Source organism: Mustelus asterias, chromosome 25 (genome assembly GCF_964213995.1).
Source record: "Mustelus asterias chromosome 25, sMusAst1.hap1.1, whole genome shotgun sequence".
NCBI lineage: Eukaryota > Metazoa > Chordata > Chondrichthyes > Carcharhiniformes > Triakidae > Mustelus > Mustelus asterias.
Window position 1 is genome coordinate 14197291 of NC_135825.1, and position 18677 is coordinate 14215967.

The following is an 18677-nucleotide window of genomic DNA, read 5'->3' on the forward strand; positions in this document are numbered from 1 at the left end:
AGTCTTTATCAATGCTGCTGAAGGTAACGAGCAAACTCAAGACGGTCTTCTTCCATCCTCATGAAGACATGATTGGCTTCTATTCGAAAGACCAGGACCTTGCTGTGTCGAGAATAGTGGCCCTGAATCCATATCCTATCTCTCCACCAAAGTTAATGCTTCAACGCACTGGACAACCTTGCCATTTGTTATTGCATTTATTATTAAATCGAGATACTTCCCTGTATCTTGATCCAAAACTCTCTCCAATGTTGGAAATGTTTACCTGGTCTGGCAGCACCTATGGAGAGAGATCTTCTTCATCCTGCAACGTTAACTCAGTTTCTCATTCCAGTGAGGCTGACAAACCTCCCGAGAATCTCCTGCATTTTCTGTATTTTTTTAATCTCAGATTTCCCAAGATTTGCAGTAATTCAGCACTGATGGTATCCGATTGACTCAGAGACCATAAGATATAGGAGCATAATTAGGCCACTCGGCCCATCGAGTCTGTTCTGCCATTCAATCATGGCTGATAAGTTTCTCAGCCCCATTCTCCCGCCTTTTCCCCATAATCTTTGATCCCCTTACCGATCAAGAACCGATCTCTCTCTGCCTTAAAGACACTCAATGACCTGGCCTCCACAGCCTTCTGTGGCAATGAATTCCATAGATTCATCATCCTCTGGCTGAAGAATTTCCTCCTCATCTCTGGGAGGCTAAGATGAGGCTACAGACTATTGTGGGAAGTGAAAATTGTCGCACTCATGCAGTTGAGGGTGTTGCATTGACCTCAGGTTTATTCCTATTGTTGAAGAAGAGTAGAAGAAACATCCAACCCATCGGGAACCTCAACTGGGAGCAGTTGACAATACGCTGGATACTCAGAATGGAAATGTAACATCCCCCAGCATAGACATGCTCACCTTGGTGATCCCAAACCAAATCTGATAATAGAGTCATAGAGGTTTACAGCATGGAAACAGGCCCAACTTGTCCATGCCACCTTTTTTTTTAACCCCTCAGCTAGTCCCAATTGCCCGCATTTGGCTCATATCCCTCGATATCCATCTTACCCATGTAACTGTCTAAATGCTTTTTAAAGGACAAAATTGTACCCCCCTCTACTACTACGTCTGGCAGCTTGTTCCAGACACTCACCACCCTCTGTGTGAAAAAATTGCACCTCTGTACCCTTTTGTATCTCTCCCCTCTCACTGTAAACCTATGCCCTCTAGTTTTAGACTCCCCTACCTTTGGGAAAAGATATTGACTATCTAGCTGATATATGCCCCTCATTATTTTATAGACCTCTATAAGATCACCCCTAAGCCTCCTACGCTCCAGAGAAAAAAGTCCCAGTCTATCCAGCCGCTCCTTATAACTCAAACCATCAAGTCCCGGTAGCATCCTAGTAAATCTCTTCTGAACTCTTTCTCGTTTAATAATATCCTTTCTATAATAGGGTGACCAGAACTGTACACATTATTCCAAGTGTGGCCTTATCAATGTCTTGTACAACTTCAACAAGTCCCAACTCCTGTATTCAATGTTCTGACCAAGACGCTAATCAATGCCATATCATCATTTACAAATCAAGTGATGACATTTTAGTTGTAAATAGTCTCACCTCGTATCCCAGCCAGATAAATCGTGACCCCAATTTTCTTGTAATTCGAACACATCTGTGTAAACAAAAAGTTTCAAAAAAAAAAATCAGAAGACAATATTCTGCAGAAATTTTATGAAACCAATATAGGAAACACTAGATTTGGGGCTGGATTCTCTGACCTCACTTGTAGCTGGAATTCTCCAGTCCCGCTGCAGTGATCGGAGGTTTGGCTGAGTTCCAAATTCTCCATCCTCGCTGCCGATGGCGGGACGTGAATGGTCAGAGAATTCCGGCCGAGATGACTTTTTTTGCCGCCGGACTTCATTGGGACTTTAAAAAAACCCATCAGTTTACCCTTTCACCTTGTTCTCTCCCTCTACCAACTCCAACAAAAAAAGATCAACTGGTCATTCATCGCATTGTTCTTTGTGGAGTCTTGCTGGGCGCAAAATAGTACCTGCCTAAATCACACCAAGCACTCAACAGCAAAACAATCAGTTGTGCGCAATGTGATTTTAGGTGTGATAAGGCAAAATATAAACGATCATGGTCTGAATTTTCCAATATCGCATGCCATGCCAGCAAGAACAGAGAATTTGGCGCTCAACCAAAACTCCATTCACTGCAGCGGGACTGGAGAATCCCAAACCCGGGTGATGTCGGAGAATTCCAGTCCGTGTATTTGCCTTTGACGTTACATTAAAATTTCTATTTTTTTAAAGTTTGTTGTCCAAATAAAAGTTCAATGAATAAAAATTGCAAGGCCTCACAAGATGTTTTTAATTGGCAAAGGTCACCAGAACATGATGAATATGATTCACGAAATGGGCAGTCTGAGAGAGGAAATAGTTTTCCTCCTGAGGGAATATTTGTAAGGACCCATTGCAGGAGTGATCCGTCTGTTCCAACCATGCAAGCAAGAGTTGAAGCTGGAGACTTTGGGCAGGCAAGGTTTATATTCTTAGAATCCTACACTGCAGAAGGAGGCCATTCGGCCCATCGAGTCTGCACCCACCACAATCCCAACCAGGCCCTATCCCCATAACCCCATGCATTTACTCTAGCTAGTCCCCCTGACACTAAGGGGCAATTTAGTATTGCCAATCCAGCTAACCTGCACATCTTTGGACTGTGGGAGGAAACCGGAGCACCCGGAGGAGACCCACGCTGACACAAGGAGAATGTGCAGACTCCACACAGAGAGTGACCCAAACCGGGAATCGAATCTGGCGCTGTGAGGCAGCAATGCTAACCACTGTGTCACAGTGCTGCCCACAGGGACAAGATATTCTTCTGCCAGTGGAATAGACACCAATGAATTTCAACACCCAATTATTACTCCCACTGTCACTTATAGTGCAAAGAAAATGAGTGGCTTAATTCTGTGCTACCAGAGTGGAAAACAGCATCAGATTTGATCTACGATATTATAGCCATGATTCCCTCAATGATCATAGAATTAGTCCTTATATGATTCAGTTTTCATATAATTTCTACAGTTCAGAAAGAGGCCATTTGGCCAATTGAGTCTACACCAACTCTCTGGTGGAGTATCCTACCCAGGCCCTATCCCAGTAGCCCCAAGTATTTACCCCACTAATTCTCCTAACCTACACATCTTGAAACACTAAGGGACAATTTAGCATGGCCAATCCACCTAACCTGCACATCTATGGGAGGAAACGGGAATATCTGAAAGTAACCCACACTGACACGGGGAGAATATGCAAACTCCACACAGACAGTCACCCGAGGCCGGAATTGAACCTTGGTCCCTGGCGCTGTGAGGCAGCAGTGCTATCTCCTGTGCCACTGTGCCGCCCTTGCGAAGGATTCTCGAAGAATGATTAGTATTTTTGTGCAGGCTACGATTTTTTTCTCTTTGAATTTGTTCAGTTACTTTTCCTCATCATTCTCTCTAACCCTTTCACCTTTCCGCGCTGGGTGCTCTGTTTTCCATCTTCTTTCTTTCTCAAGACACCAGATAATTTCCTAATGAAACATAGAAATACATAGGAGGAGGCCATTCGGCCCTTCGAGCCTACTCTGCCATTAATTTTGATCATGGCTGATCATCAAATTTAATATTTTGATCCTCCTTCCCCCATATCCCTTGATCCTTTTAGCCCCAAGAGCTATATCTAATTTCTTCTTGAAATCAGACAATGTTTTGGCCTCAACTACATTCTGTGGCAGTGAATTTCACACATTTTCCACTCTCTGGGTCAAGAAATTTCTCCTCACCTCAGTTCTAAAAGGTTTACCCCTTATCCTCAAACCATGACCCCTAGTTCTGGACTCTCCCATCATTGGGAACATTCTTTCTGAATCTACCCTGTCTAACCTTGTTAGAATTTTATAAGTTCCTATGAGATCCCCTCTCACTCTTCTAAACTCCAGTGAATATAATCCTAATCGACTTAGTCTCTCTTCATGTAACAGACCTGCCATCACAAAGGAAATCGCAAAGGTTGCTGTAGGCACGGGAGTGCAATAATGGAATCGGGCCATGATGGCATGTCAGCTGATTAAGGTCAATATTTACCTTTCCCAGGACTTTGATTCCCATGAGATCCACAAAACAGACTCCACTCATGTCCAAGATAAGAGTGTGGATGTCAATTATGGGGTGTGCAAGTTTGATGGGATCTTCGGCATTCTCCAGATCGATTGCAGGTTTCTGCGTTCCCTCGTGTAACCCGTTCGGGGTGTTGACTGTAATGTAGGATATTCTGGGAGCTTCATCCACTGAGTTGTTATTACAGTCCATCGATGTTTCAGCTTCCACCTCTTTCACCAGCTCCTGTAAAGATACTTGCTGCAAAAGACAAAAGAGAATGAAGAGTTTAGGGAGGAAGAAAGAAACACACAGCAAACCAGTCAGCAAGGAAGACCAGAGACTTGAATGGAATTGGAACAAAGGACAGCAATATCTGGAGCAGTGAAGACTGAGGGGCGACCTGATTGAGGTGTTCAAGATTATGAGGGGCATGGAGAGGGTGGAAAGGGAGCAGCTGTTCCCCTTAGTTGAAGGGTCAGTTACGAGGGGACACAAGTTAAAGGTGAGGGGTGGGAGGTTTAGGGGGGATTTGAGGAAAACCTTTTTTACCTAGAGAGTGGTGACGGTCTGGAATGCGCTGCCTGGGAGGGTGGTGGAGGCGGGATGCCTCACATCCTTTAAAAAGTACCTGGATGCGTACTTGGCACACCATTCAAAGCAATGGGCCAATTGTTGGCAAGTGGGATTAGATGGGCAGGTCAGGGCCTTTCATGTGTCGGTGCAGACTCGATGGGCTGAAGGGCCTATTCTGTGATTCTGTAATAGTTCAAGGCAGGAGCTCTCGATAGAATGGTTTGTAATGATCCTCATCGCTGGTACCATTCTTGTAAGTCTCTTTCACACCTTGTCACTCTGCTTAAAGCATGGGGCCCAGAATTGGTTGCAGTACTTCAGCTGAGGTCGAATCACTGATCTATAAACATTAACTTCCTTGATTTTGCATTGTATGCTTTCCTGAAATCAAAGCAGGAATTGCAAGGGGCTGAGCAAGACGGGTAGGGACCCGAGAAAGAGGTCTGATCGAGGTCTGCAGTAGTGCTTGCATGTTATTCCTGAATTTAACTCTCATCAGAGGGGTACTTGGGAGGGAGCTGGTTTTGGGGTGGTGGTGTTGGTGGAAGCAGTGTTTTTGCGACAGGGCCTGAGCCATTTTGAGCTGGGCAGCTTGCTGTGTTACCCCCCCCCCCCTCCCCACCCCCACCACCTCCCCTAGCCTCCTGCCTGGGTCCCAGTCACTGTTTGCCCAGTGGGAACGAAATGTTAAGCAGTAGGAAGCATCCATTAGCCACCAAAAGAACATTCCCCTGGTAATCGGGCCAGTGGTTTGGAGGGGTAGCAGGAGTTTTGGGGGCGGAGGGGATTTGAAGTCCAGCAGAGGAAGCTTGCAAGAGCTGCATTCTGACTAAGGATCTGTGGTAGCGTGGCCGCTTTAAGGGTAGGATCCATGAGGGTCACATGATTGGGCCGGACCCTATGGAGAGGCAGCATGGGAAGCCAAGCCAATTGGGTGCAAGAGCGCATGTCTTGAGTCGGGGAAGATCCTCAGTTGGAGTTGGGGAGCAGAATAGAGTAGACGTGTGTTCAGTTCTGTTATATATGTACAATAAAAGGAATGATTAATTGTACATATATATAAATATTGTTGGTAATAAACCCTTTATAACTTGAAGTCACAATGAGTTGCCTTCAAAGTTATTGCAGCTGCAAACATCAACAAACCATCATCCTCCTGTGGACAGGACACCAGCCACCCCTCCACTTCTCCCGTTAAAACTTCAATAACTTCAGATTACAGCTTCTTCTGTCTAGTTGTGAATGGATTTGCTGTGTATTTCCCCCCCCACTTGTAATTCTTTTTCTTTTTAATGTGGAAAGAATTGGTCACACTGCAGACATCTGGGTCTTTATGTAATTAATTGTGCAACTTTACTTGGCAGTTGTCTATTGGTGCAATCGTGTGGACTCGTACCTTAGTGCAGAGATTACTCGGTCTTCGGGTTTCCGTTTCCTGTTCCTCCTTTTTTGCAGCTTTGAGGTATTTTTTCTTGGCTAATAAAACCTTCGCTGGGTCAAATCCCGACTGGAAGAGAGAGAGAGTCATTCGTCTGAGGCTTAACAAGAAGACAACCTGTGCTTCATTCTAGAACCTATCTTGCTAATACTTCTTATTCCTTACGCACACACATGCATACACACGTGCGTACACGCACGCACACAAAGAGGAACCTTAGAAGAATTTTTTTCACCAGATGTTTATAAAATGCATTATAATAAATACCTAATTATATTATAATATCACTTATAAAGGACCCGGGTGCTCCGGTTTATTCCCACAGTCCAAAAATGTGCAGGTTAAGTGGATTGTCCATGCTAAATTGTCCTTAGTGTCCTAAGATGTGTAGGTCGGGGAGATTAGCAGGGCAAATACGTGGGGTTACAGGGATAGGCTTTGGGTAAGATAATTCAGTGCAGACTTGATGGGCTGACTGGCCTGCTTCTGCACTGTAGGGTTGCTATGTTCTATGTTTATTCTGGACAACAGTGTGCAGTAAGACACGGCAAAGGAATTAGAGAAGAGAACTCCAGTTTGAAAAGTTAGGGCAAAAGTGCAATGGGCTAAATGGTTTTATTCTGTAATATTGAATCTATGATCATTGATCCTAATAGTTCATAATGTCATCTATGCTGAAGTGGATGGCAGTCTTGCCAGAAGGTTGTGGGTTCAAGTCCCACTTCAGAGGCTGAAGTCTATAGAATTTCAGTTGACGATACTAAGGAAGCGATACAGTGTCTGAGATGCTATCGAATAAGATGTTAAACTGAGGCTCTTTTAGTTGGTTGGAAATCCACCCAATGGCACTTACTATTTGTTTGAAGAATAGGGGAGCTCTCCTCGGTGTCTTGGCCAATATTTATCCCTCAACTAAGCCAACTAAAGTAAATTATGAGGTCTTACAGTTTGCAAATTGACTGTCATGTTTTCTATGTTACAGAGGGGAGATGGTGGTGTAGCAATATTCTCACAGGACCAGAGACCCAGTGTAATGCTCTGTGGACCCGGGTTCGAATCCCATCAGGGCAGGAGGTGAAATTTAAATTCAGTAAAAATCTGGAATTAATAATCTACCGATGACTATGAAACGATTGTCGTAAAAACCTATCTGGCTCACTAATGTCCTTTAGGGAAGGAAATCTGTCATCCTTACCCGGTCTGGCTTTCATGTGACTCCAGGCCTACAGTAATGTGGTTGACTCAATGCGGTTGATACAAAAGTCTGAGGTCCGTGCACTAACCGACTCAAGAACAGCTTCTTCCCTGCTGCCAGACTTTTGAATGAACCTACCCTGCACTAAGTTGATCTTTCTCTACACCCTGAGCTATGACTGCAACACTACATTCTGCACTCTCTCCTTTCCTTCTCTATGAACGGTATGCTTTGTCTGTATAGCGCGCAAGAAACAATACTTTTCACTGTATGTTAATGCATGTGACAATAATAAATCAGATCAAAATCTTAAATGCCCTCAGGGATGGGCAATAAATGCTGGCCCAGCCAGTGACGCCCACATCCCATGGACGAATCAAAATAAGTGACTGCACTTCAGATGTGCTTCACTGGGTGTCAGATATTTTGGGGACATGCTGAAGTTGTAAAAGGTGCAATATCCGTGCAAGATATTCTTTTTCTTTGCGGTTTCTGTGTTATCCTCTTGGTGATCACTTGTTCACTGTTTCTGTGTTTACTGCTTGTGATGATGAAGGCGTTTTCTGTTCTCCATTTTCTGTTCTCCTCAACATTTTAAAATTCTTATAACATTTTATAAAATAATAGACTTATAAAATTCTAATGGGACTAGACAGGGTAGATGCAGGGAGGATGTTCCCGATGGTGGGGGAATCCAGAACCAGGGATCACAGCCTGAGGATTTGGGGTAGGACATTTAGGACGGAGGTGAGGAGACATTTCTTCACCCAAAGAGTGGTGAGCCTGTGGAATTCATTAACACAGGAAGTAGTTGATGCCAAAACATTGAATGTATTCAAGAGGTGGCTGGATGTAGCACTCAGGGTGAATGGGATCAAAGGTTATGGGGAGAAAGCAGGATTAGGCTATTGAGTTGGACGATCAGCCATGATCGTGATGAATGGCGGAACAGGCTCGAAGGACCGAATGGCCTCCTCCCGCTCCTATCTTCTATGTTTCTATGTTTAGTAGGTGTGAATTGAGGAAACGATTGTTTATGCTTGCAGAAAATTGAAGGAATTTCTAGTTTGTAATGTTAGGGTATTTATGTCACGTACTGGATAACATCAAGCCAATGACTTACAGTGAGTGAAGAAGACAAATTGCATTTTTAGTAGTTATTATTCAAGGGCTTTTCCAACTGGTTTTGGGCATCGAATTTTACAACTTTGTCAATTTATTGTGTGAAACCCAAATATACTTCCCGTTTGCTCAAGTGTGGAACTGTGGGTTCCACAGGGAAAGAATGCAAGTCAATATAAGCAACTAAAACAGTCAAACAAAAAATATAAACTCAAATATTTTTTGAATGCCTGCAAGTAATTTGAATAAATCCTGAAGAACAAATTCAAAATCCGGTGGGTTTGAAAAATTGTGTAGGATAGCCAATGATAAGAACCATAAAATCCCTACAGTGCAGAAGGAGACCATTCGGGCCCTTGAGTTTGCACCAAGTCTCCGAAACAGCATCTTATCCAGGTCCTCCCCCCCTACCCTATCCACATTTCCCATGGCTAATCCATCTAACCTATATGTCTTGGGACACTAAGGGGCAATTTAGCACGGCCCATCTACCTATGGACACCTTTGGATTGTGGGAGGAAACCGGAGCACCTGGAGGAAACCCATGCAGACGCAGGGAGGGCGTGCAAACTCCGCAGTCATCCAAAGCCGGAATGAACCCAGATCCCTGGTGCTGTGAGGCAGCAGTGTTAACCATTGTGCCACCGTATCGTAATGTGGAGACAATGGGCGAGACTTTCCATCCTTCCTGCTGGTGGGATTTTCTGGTCCTACCAAAGGCAATCGCTGCTTTCCCCCCTCCCATGGTGGGTTCCCTGGGAAGGGCGGAGCCATGAAAAACACCATAGACATCAGTGGGACTGGAAGATCCCACTGGCGGCCAATGGTGAGACTTCTCCATCGCTGGAAAACACACTGCAGGGGAACAGAAAATCCCACTCAGTACCTCAAGGCAACACTTAACAGATCTTAGAATTATTAGAGTAGGTTAAAATGCCAGGCCAAGGAAAGGGAGCGTTTAAGACTGGTTGGGATTTTGCAGTTGAGTATAGTTCACTATTGGAGGTTCTAAAGGAACTTACAACCCTCTTGAGTTCAAGTAGGTGGAGGAGAATCCATGAGAAGGCTCGAGTTCAGGATCACAAACTATTTATGTAATATTTCTGATCCCTTCTGCGCACTTAGAATGTCAATGTTTCCATGCATTTGAGTTGGGCGGCACGGCGGCACAGTGGTTAACACTGCTGCCTCACAGCGCCAGGGACCTGGGTTCAATTCCCGGCTTGGATCACTGTCTGTGCGGAGTCTGCACGTCCTCCCCGGGTGCTCCGGTTTCCTCCCACTGTCCTGGTTGGGTGTGTTGGCCATGCTAAATTCTCCTTAGTGTACCCGAACAGGCGCTGGAGTTTGGGATTTTCACAGTAACTTCATTGCAGTGTTAATGTAAGCCTACTTGTGACTAATAAATAAACCTTACTTCACAATTGTTGTAACTTGGATCTCTTTTACATTTCAAGATTAAAATGAATGTTGGCATTTTACCTTTTTAATAACTTTATTCCTGAAAAACTCCACATTTGCAAAATACAACGGCGAGCAGTAGGTAATGATTTTTATTCCACTGATTTCTTTTGCCTGGAAGAGGAAAACAATGATCACTCAATTACTAATTAGGGATCTAAAAAAAAATTGTGCAACAAACAGGTCAATGATTCATCCATAAATGTATTAATAATTTATTAATGATACATCAGAAAGAAATAATAAACTTAACAATGTAATATACTTGGGATAATAAATAACATGGTTAGACAAATAAACTCATAATAAAACAGCTATGAATACTCCCTCTGCTATTGGCCTGGATTTCATGGTTTCACACTGATATGAATTTACAACGGCATCTTCCCTGGTGCCCGTCATGGTGGGTCGGAAAACCCACCAGAGGCTGGCATGAACCTCAGTTGCGCCCCAAAAGGGGATGCAGCTTAAGCACCCACTCGCAACCCCCACCCCCTCCTCACCATCCCAGATTTTCCGCAGTGTCGGTGGGAGAACACACTGGTGAGAAACACATTTGGAATAAAAACAGAAAATGCTGGAAAATCCCAGCAGGCCTGACAGTATCTGTGGGGAGAGAATAGGGCCAACGCTTCGAGTCTAGATGACCTTTCGTCAGAGCTCTTTGGAACAAATGTGCAGATGTTGGGGTTCATCTGAACAATGAATGACCGGGGCTGCCTCCGGAGTTCGGGATGGAAGCTGCCCCCGGGCCTGGAGCCTGGAACACCACTGGCAATGGATTGGAGGAGCATCAGCAGGCCAACCTGCCAGATCAGGAATCCTGAAGGGGGTCCATCTTCCAGAATGTTCCTGTAGATCCATCTTTGTTCTCAGGAAGTTCGTCTTCCGGTCTCGGAGTGCTCCCAGACATTTATCTTCAATGTCAGGAAGTCCACCTTCTTTCTTCAACAGTGGGTCAGTGACATTGGACACCTTTTCATTATGGCACCCGGACACGACAGCAGACTGTGCACCATCCAGGCCTGTCCCCCCACTGAGTACAGCGTGAAACACCCAGCTCTATAATTAATGAGGTTGAGCCAGAAGATTCGGCGTGTTTTCCCACTGGCTGCGGCAGAAAACATCCTAAGTTCCCACCCCCACCATGGGAATTAAAGTCAAAATGAGAGAATACCGCCCATAGACCCTGCTTTTCTCTACCCAGAGGCTGCCGGACCTGCTGAGTTTTTCCAACATTTATTTTTATTACAAAGAAATAATGCTTTCCCTTTGCACTAATGAATATCCTTACCTTTTCATAGACCTTGGGATTTCTGTAAATGTCACTGGCTCCTATCTGTCCCACAAGGTGACCATTCCGACTGGGGAGACAGGCATAGAAGGAAACACATTAGGAAAGGTGTGAGTGTCTTTCTGAGTCCCAACTCTCCTGTAACAGCGACACCAACAGAAACAACACTCGTAGTCCACACTTAAAAATGACAGCAACATTTCTCCATAATCAGTTGCATGCTTTAGAGCTTGTATTAGTACAACTTCAGAACACCCCGATGTGTTTCACAGGGAATGAAGTACTTTTGGTATATAAATTCGTAGCTTTTATTGTCAGATGTTTGGCAGCTAATTTGGACTCACAGTGGTGTTGCTGGGTCACAAGGTTCTGGGTTTAAGTCCTGCTCCAGAACTTGAACTCAAGACTGATAGTTCAGCACAGTACTCAGGGTGTGCTGCATTGTTGGAGGTGCGTCTTTTGTTTGACATATTCAACCGACGTCCTATCTACCTGCTGAGGTAGATGGAAGCTATCCCATGGCACTATTTCAAAGAATTATCCTGGGTGCCCTGGACAATATTTGTCTCTCAATCAGCATCGCAAAAACAGATTATCTGGTCATTATCACATTGCTGTTCATGGCAGCTTGCTGTGCGCAAGTTGTTGCTGTGTTTCCAACATTACACCCGTGACTTCACTTCATAAAGTACCTCATATGTTGCAAAATCTCAGAGTTCAACCTAATCAAAGGATCACACATAAAAACATACATAGAAAATAGAGGCAGGAGGAGGCCATTCGGCCCTTCGAGCCTGCTCCCCCTTTCATTATGATCATGGTTGATTATCAAATTCAATACCCTCTTCCCGCCTTCCCCCCATATCCCTTGACCCCTTTAGCCCCAAGAGCTATATCTAATTTCTTCTTAGAATCACACAATGTTTTGGCCTCAACTACTTTCTGTGGGAGTGAATTCCACCCTCTGGGTGAAGAAATTTCTCCTCACCTCAGTCCTAATAGGTTTACCCCTTATCCTCAAACTATGACCCCTGGTTTTGGACTCCCCCACCATTGGGAACATTCTTTCTGAATCTACCCTGTCTAACCCTGTTAAAATTTTATAGGGCGGCACGGTGGCGCAGTGGTTAGCACTGCTGCTTCACAGCTCCAGGGTCCCGGGTTCGATTCCCGGCTCGGGTCACTGTCTGTGTGGAGTTTGCACATTCTCCCCGTGTCTACATGGGTTTCCTCCGGGTGCTCCGGTTTCCTCCCACAGTCCAAACATGTGCGGGTTCGGTTGATTGGCCAGGTTAAAAATTGCCCCTTAGAGTCCTGGGATGCGTAGGTTAGAGGGATTAGCGGGTAAATATGTGGGGGGAGGGCCTGGGTGGGATTGTGGTCGGTGCAGACTCGATGGGCCGAATGGCCTCCTTCTGCACTGTAGGGATTCTATGATTCTATTGGGCGGCACGGTAGCACAGTGGTTAGCACTGCTGCTTCACAGCTCCAGGGTCCCGGGTTCGATTCCCGGCTCGGGTCACTGTCTGTGTGGAGTTTGCACATTCTCCTCGTGTTTGCGTGGGTTTCCTCCGGGTGCTCCGGTTTCCTCCCACAGTCCAAAGATGTGCGGGTTAGGTTGATTGGCCAGGTTAAAAATTGCCCCTTAGAGTCCTGGGATGCATAGGTTAGAGGGATTAGCGGGTAAATATGTGGGGTAGGGCCTGGGTGGGATTGTGGTCGGTGCAGACTCGATGGGCCGAATGGCCTCCTTCTGCACTGTAGGGTTTCTATTCTATGAATAGGTTTCCATGAGACCCCCTCTTACTCTTCTAAACTCCAGTGAATATAATCCTAACTGAATATAATCCTAATCTCTCCTTATATGACAGACCTATCATCCCAGGAATCAGGCTGGTAAACCTTCACTGTACTCCCTCTATAGAAAGGACATCCTTCCTCAGATAAGGACAGCAAAAATGCACACAATATTCCAGGCGTGGCCTCACCAATATCCTGTACAATTGCAGCAAAACAAACCTATCCTTATATTCAAATCCTTTCGCTCTGAAGGTCAACTTTCTATTTGCCTTCTTTACTGCCTGCTGTACCTGCACACTTACTTTCAGCGACTAATGCGTGAAGACACCAAGGTCTCGCTGAGTATCCACCTCTATTAATTTACACCCATTCAGATAATAATTTGCCTTCCTATTTTTGCTATCAAAGTGGACAACCTCACATTTATCCACATTATACTGCATCTGCCATGCATATGCCCACACACTCAACCTGCCCAAATCACACAGAAGTATCTCTGCATACTCCTCACAACTTAACTAGCTGATGGTTGATTATTAATAATAGGTAGTTGCTGAAATCCCTGCTGAATTTCAATCAATTTGATACGAAATTCATTCTTGGGACGTGGACATCATAACAAAATTAGTGGTTGTAAGTCTTCTCCTTCAGCCACGGCAGTCTATGTGGAGTATGATGCAACTCAGTGGTTTACTGGGGCATATCAGAGTTAAGAGTCAACCAGGTTAGTCTGAGACTGGAGTCACATATAGACAGACTGGATAAAGATCATAGGTCTCATTTACTAAAGGACTTCTGTAAACCGGTGGGTTTCTAAAGCTTGATAGCCTCTCGATCACGCTGAATGACACCACTATATTATTTCTAAAGCTAAGCTAAAGTTTTCAGACTGTCATGGAAGGATCCAGGCTCATGATGTTTGGATTATTAGCTCAGATCTTGACTATTAGTCCAGTGATTTAACCTCTCCTGTAAACAGAGAGACGGGTCTGTGTGGGCTAGCAGGTATCTGGTTGAAGAGGAAAAACTTTCGCAGCAACAGTTCCTGTTTCCAGTGGGAAGGTGCACTGAGCCGGCTGATGGACAAAGTCAGTCAGTACTCCTGACTCATCCTCGGTCTTTTTCCCTTCCTTGGTGTGACATTCCGCTGCAGTCTGTCTCATCACAGCTGCTCTACGTGACACAGGTTTCTCAGTATTCCTCCAGTCACTGCTTTCCAGCACCTGACACAGTCACCCACCCATCCCAAACTTACATGCACAGTTAACTCCAGTATCTTTCTCTATATGGCACAGTTAACCCAGTATATTTCTCTACATGGTACAGTTAACCCCAGTATCTTTCTCTATATAGTAGACTTACTCCAGTATCATTCTTTATATGGTACAGTTAACCCAGTATCTTTCTCTATATGGTACAGTTAATCCCAGTATCTTTCTCTATATAGTACAGTTAACCTCAGTATCTTTCTCTATATAGTAGACTTACTCCAGTATAATTCTTTATATGGTACAGTTAACCCAGTATTTTCCTCTATATTGTACAGTTAACCTCAGTATCTTTCTCTATATAGTAGACTTACTCCAGTATCATTCTTTATATGGTACAGTTAATCCAGTATCTTTCTCTATATGGTACAGTTAATCCCAGTATCTTTCTCTATATGGTACAGTTATCCCAGTATTTTCCTCTATATTGTACAGTTAACCCCAGTATCTTTCTCTATATGGTATAGTTAACCTCAGTACTTTTCCTATACATTACATAGTTTTGCCCTCATGTACTTTTTTTCCTATACTTGACACATTCCTCTTAAGTCCTTCTCCAGCATTGAAAATTAGGAGTTAAAATACATCATGGCAAACAGTGAAGTTGATATTCTGTGAAATAGTAAGAAAGCTTTCAATCAATAAACCAAGTGTCAGCTGCTTTTCTCTGCCTATCATTCGTTGGAGAGCTGCATCCAGTCATTATTTCTACCTGTGGAAAGGTGAGGGAGACTAGCTTGTAGTCTGATAGCGAAGAGTAACAGGCCAGATTCCAGCCTTTCTGTAACTTTGCCATTGTCTTTCCTTTGTTGGTGTTGACCATCGCTTTACTCAAGCATTCTAAGTTGAAGTTTATTTATTAGCGTCACAAGATGACTTACATTAACACTGCAATGAAGTTACTGTGAAAATCCCCTCGTCGCCACACTCTGGCGCCTCTTCAGGTACACTGAGGGAGAATTTAACACGGCCAATGCACCTAATCAGCATGTCATTGGGACTGCAGGAGGAAACCGGAGCATTCGGAGGAAACCCATGCAGACATGAGGAGAACTTGCAGACTCCGCACAGACAGTGAGTGACCCAAGCCGGGAATTGAACCCGGGTCCCTGGTGCTGTGAGGGAGCAGTGCTAACCGCTGTGCCACCCCCTAATGACACAAACATGTTGGGATTCCACGAAAAGGCCATAAAAAGTAGTAGCCAGACCCTCATTTTGGACGCAGTGGGTGTTTCCAATTAGGCTCATTGCCCTGCTCTTTCCCTAAATCGCAGCAACATTTTCCTGTCCAGTACCCTTTTGAAAGTTACGATTAAATCTCCTTCCACCACACTTTCGGCAAGTGAATTCCAGATTGTAACGTCTCAGAAAAATAAATTGTCCTCAATTCACCTTGGGTGTCTTTTGACAACTATCTATTGTTTACTGGAAAGTTCCTTCTTATTGGCTCTCAATGAATCTCAGGATGTTAAGGAGCAGTCCAGCCAGTTGTAAGTTGTTATGAGGAGCAGCATGTTCACTGAGGTTAATTTCTGGAGCCAAGCAAAATAAAATATACGAGTCCTCGGAGCTGATGTTTACACAGCTTGTTGCCTGGTTTGCCATTACTTTGCATTTTATCTTAAAGGGCGAAAATCATTGAAGGAACCATTGAGTTTGTGTCTTGATCCTACCTTTTATCAAAAAGATTAAATAAACAAACATGGTTCTCAGTTGAGTTTGAACTGCTGAAGAGGACGAGGGCCGTGGAGGGGCAACACGGTGACACAATGGTTAGCACTGCTGCCTCACAGCACAAGGAACCCGCTTGGGTCCATGCGGAGTTTGCACATTCTCCCCATGTCTGCGTGGGTTTCTTCCGGCTGCTCCAGTTTTCTCCCATAGTCCAAAGATCTGCGGGTTAGGTGGATTGGCCATGCTAAATTGCCCCTCAGTGTCAGGGGGACTAGCTAGGGTAAATGCATGCGATTATCTGATTTGATTTATGATTGTCACATGTATTAGCATACAGTGAAAAGTATTGTTTCTTGCGTGCTATACAGACAAAGCATACCATTCATAGAGAAGGAAACAAGAGAGTGCAGAATGTAGTGTTACAGTTATGGCTAGGGTGTAGAGATGGCGATAGGGCCTGGGTGGGATTGTGGTTGGTGCAGATTTGATGGACCGAATGACCTCCTTCTGCCCTGTAGGACTCCGTGATTCTATGACCTGGATGGACTATTTGGTTGTCCTGGAATTGCCCTTTGAAATTATTTCCAAACTAAATGTGCCTGTTTTGTACTTTGTAATTTTCTTTTGGTAGCTGGGGGATTAATTTTATGCGAAAACAAATGTAAAAACTGCTGCCAAAACTGTTCTGAAAAGGTGTATTTTTGATGGGATAAAAAAATAAATAAATAAAGTCCGAGGTCGGGTTTGAGAGAGATGAAGGAAAATTCAGGGGGAACCACATCAAAAGGGAAATGATTGGGCTGTCTGTATAAACTCTGTTTGAAGTTTGCTGTTGCAAGATATTCGACCCAAGCACCCGTTTTTGTCCTTCGGCAACACAAGTTTATCAAGCTGGGACATGTTGTTGAATGTAGAAGAATAAGATGAGGGGGGTGGGAATTAAACACACAGGGATGGGGTGGCCATTCAGCCCTTCAAGCCTGTTCCACCATTCAATCAGATTGTGGCTTCTTTCTATCTTAATTCCACTTTGGCTTCACGTCCCTCGATAACCTCATTCACAAGAATCTGTCAATCTCACTTTTGAAGTTTTCCATTTACTCCGGGCCACCTCAGCATTTTGAGGGAGAGCATTCCAAATTTTCGCTGTGAGGAAGTGCTTCCCGACGGTGCCCCTCAATAGCCCAGCTTTATTTTCAGGCTGCCCCTTGGTGTCCCGGAGATGAGCTTTCAACCTGATATTAGCCCCATCACTAGGATCGCCGCTGCACACCTTCAAGACATTGCCCAACTGTGCCCCTGCCTCAGCTCACCTGCTGCTGAGACCCTCAATCCTGTTTTCATTACCTGCGGGTTTGACTATTCCAATGCACTCCGGGCTGCTCTTCCATATCCCACCCTTTGTAAACTTGAGGCAAATCATAACTGCTACCTGTTTCTGAATCTAAACCAAGGGCGGCACGGTGGTTAGCACTGCTGCCTTACAGCACCAGGGACCTGTGTTCAATTCTGAACTTGGGTGACTCTGTGGAGTTTGTACATCCTCCTTTTATGGTCTTATTAAGACAGAGATAGAGACGTTCTTGATTAATAAGGGGATCAGGGGTTATGGGGAAAAGGCAGGAGAATGGGGATGAGAAAAATATCAGCCATGATTGAATGGCGGAGCAGACTCAATGGGCCGAGTGGCCTAATTCTGCTCCTATGTCTTATAGTCTTATGGTCTCCCCATGTCTGCGGGGGTTTCCTCCGGGTGCTCCGGTTTCATCCCATAGTCCAAAGATGTGCAGGTTAGGTTGATTGGCCATGCTAATTTGCCCCTTAGTGTTCCACAATGTATAGGTTAGGGGGATTAGCGAGCTAAATATGTGGGGTTATGGGGATAGGACCTGGGTAAGATGCTCTATTGGAGAGTTGGCGCTGACTCAATGGGCCGAAAGGCCTCCTTCTGCACCGCAAGGATTTTATGATTCTAAATAAGACAAAGATAAGATGGGCTCTTTCTCAGTTTTATTGAAGCAGAAAATTACAGTGATTTTACCATCCATAGAAATCATAGAAACCCTACAGTACAGAAAGAGGCCATTCGGCCCATCGAGTCTGCACTGACCACAATCCCACCCATGCCCTACCCCCATATCCACCCACTAATCCCTCTAACCTACGCATCTCAGGACACTAAGTGCAATTTTTAGCATGGCCAATCAACCTAACCCGCACATCTTTGGACTGTGGGAGGAAACCGGAGCACCCGGAGGAAACCCACGCAGACACGAGGAGAATGTGCAAACTCCACACAGACAGTGACCCAAGCCGGGAATCGAACCCAGGTCCCTGGAGCTGTGAAGCAGCAGTGCTAACCACTGTGCTACCGTGCTGCCCTTGTTAGGGATTGGGTTAAGGGATGAACCGGTGGGCTATAGTGAGCTGCTGAATGATGCCAATGGTGGGGTTTGATCCCCCTACTAGCTGTGGCAGCTCATGGAAGTCTGCCTCATTGACTTGCCCCATACTTGGTGTGGAGTGTTCCCCTCAAGTCATATAACCGCTTGTCTCGCTCTCTCTCCCTCTGTCGCTAACGAGGGATATGCCAATGGTCCCTCGTAGTCTATGGCTATAGTCTAAGAAATAAAACGAAGGGTGGTATCTTCTGGCCGGCGGGATTCTCAGGTCCTGCTGCTGTGAATGGAGATACGCCTGA

General features: G+C 44.8%; 1 protein-coding gene across 2 annotated transcripts in view; it reads right to left on the reverse strand.

The window, feature by feature from the left end:
- The window catches only part of LOC144511809 (solute carrier family 26 member 9-like), a 117627-nt gene that overhangs the window by 25070 nt on the left and 73880 nt on the right, over window positions 1-18677 (reverse strand). For both annotated transcript variants that reach the window (XM_078242156.1, XM_078242155.1), the window contains exons 14-18: window positions 11235-11304; window positions 9962-10054; window positions 6121-6231; window positions 4137-4409; window positions 1610-1664 (exon numbers count right to left, since the gene is read on the reverse strand). In XM_078242156.1, the coding sequence (XP_078098282.1) occupies window positions 1610-1664; window positions 4137-4409; window positions 6121-6231; window positions 9962-10054; window positions 11235-11304 (602 nt within the window). The remainder of the gene's footprint in view (window positions 1-1609; window positions 1665-4136; window positions 4410-6120; window positions 6232-9961; window positions 10055-11234; window positions 11305-18677) is intronic.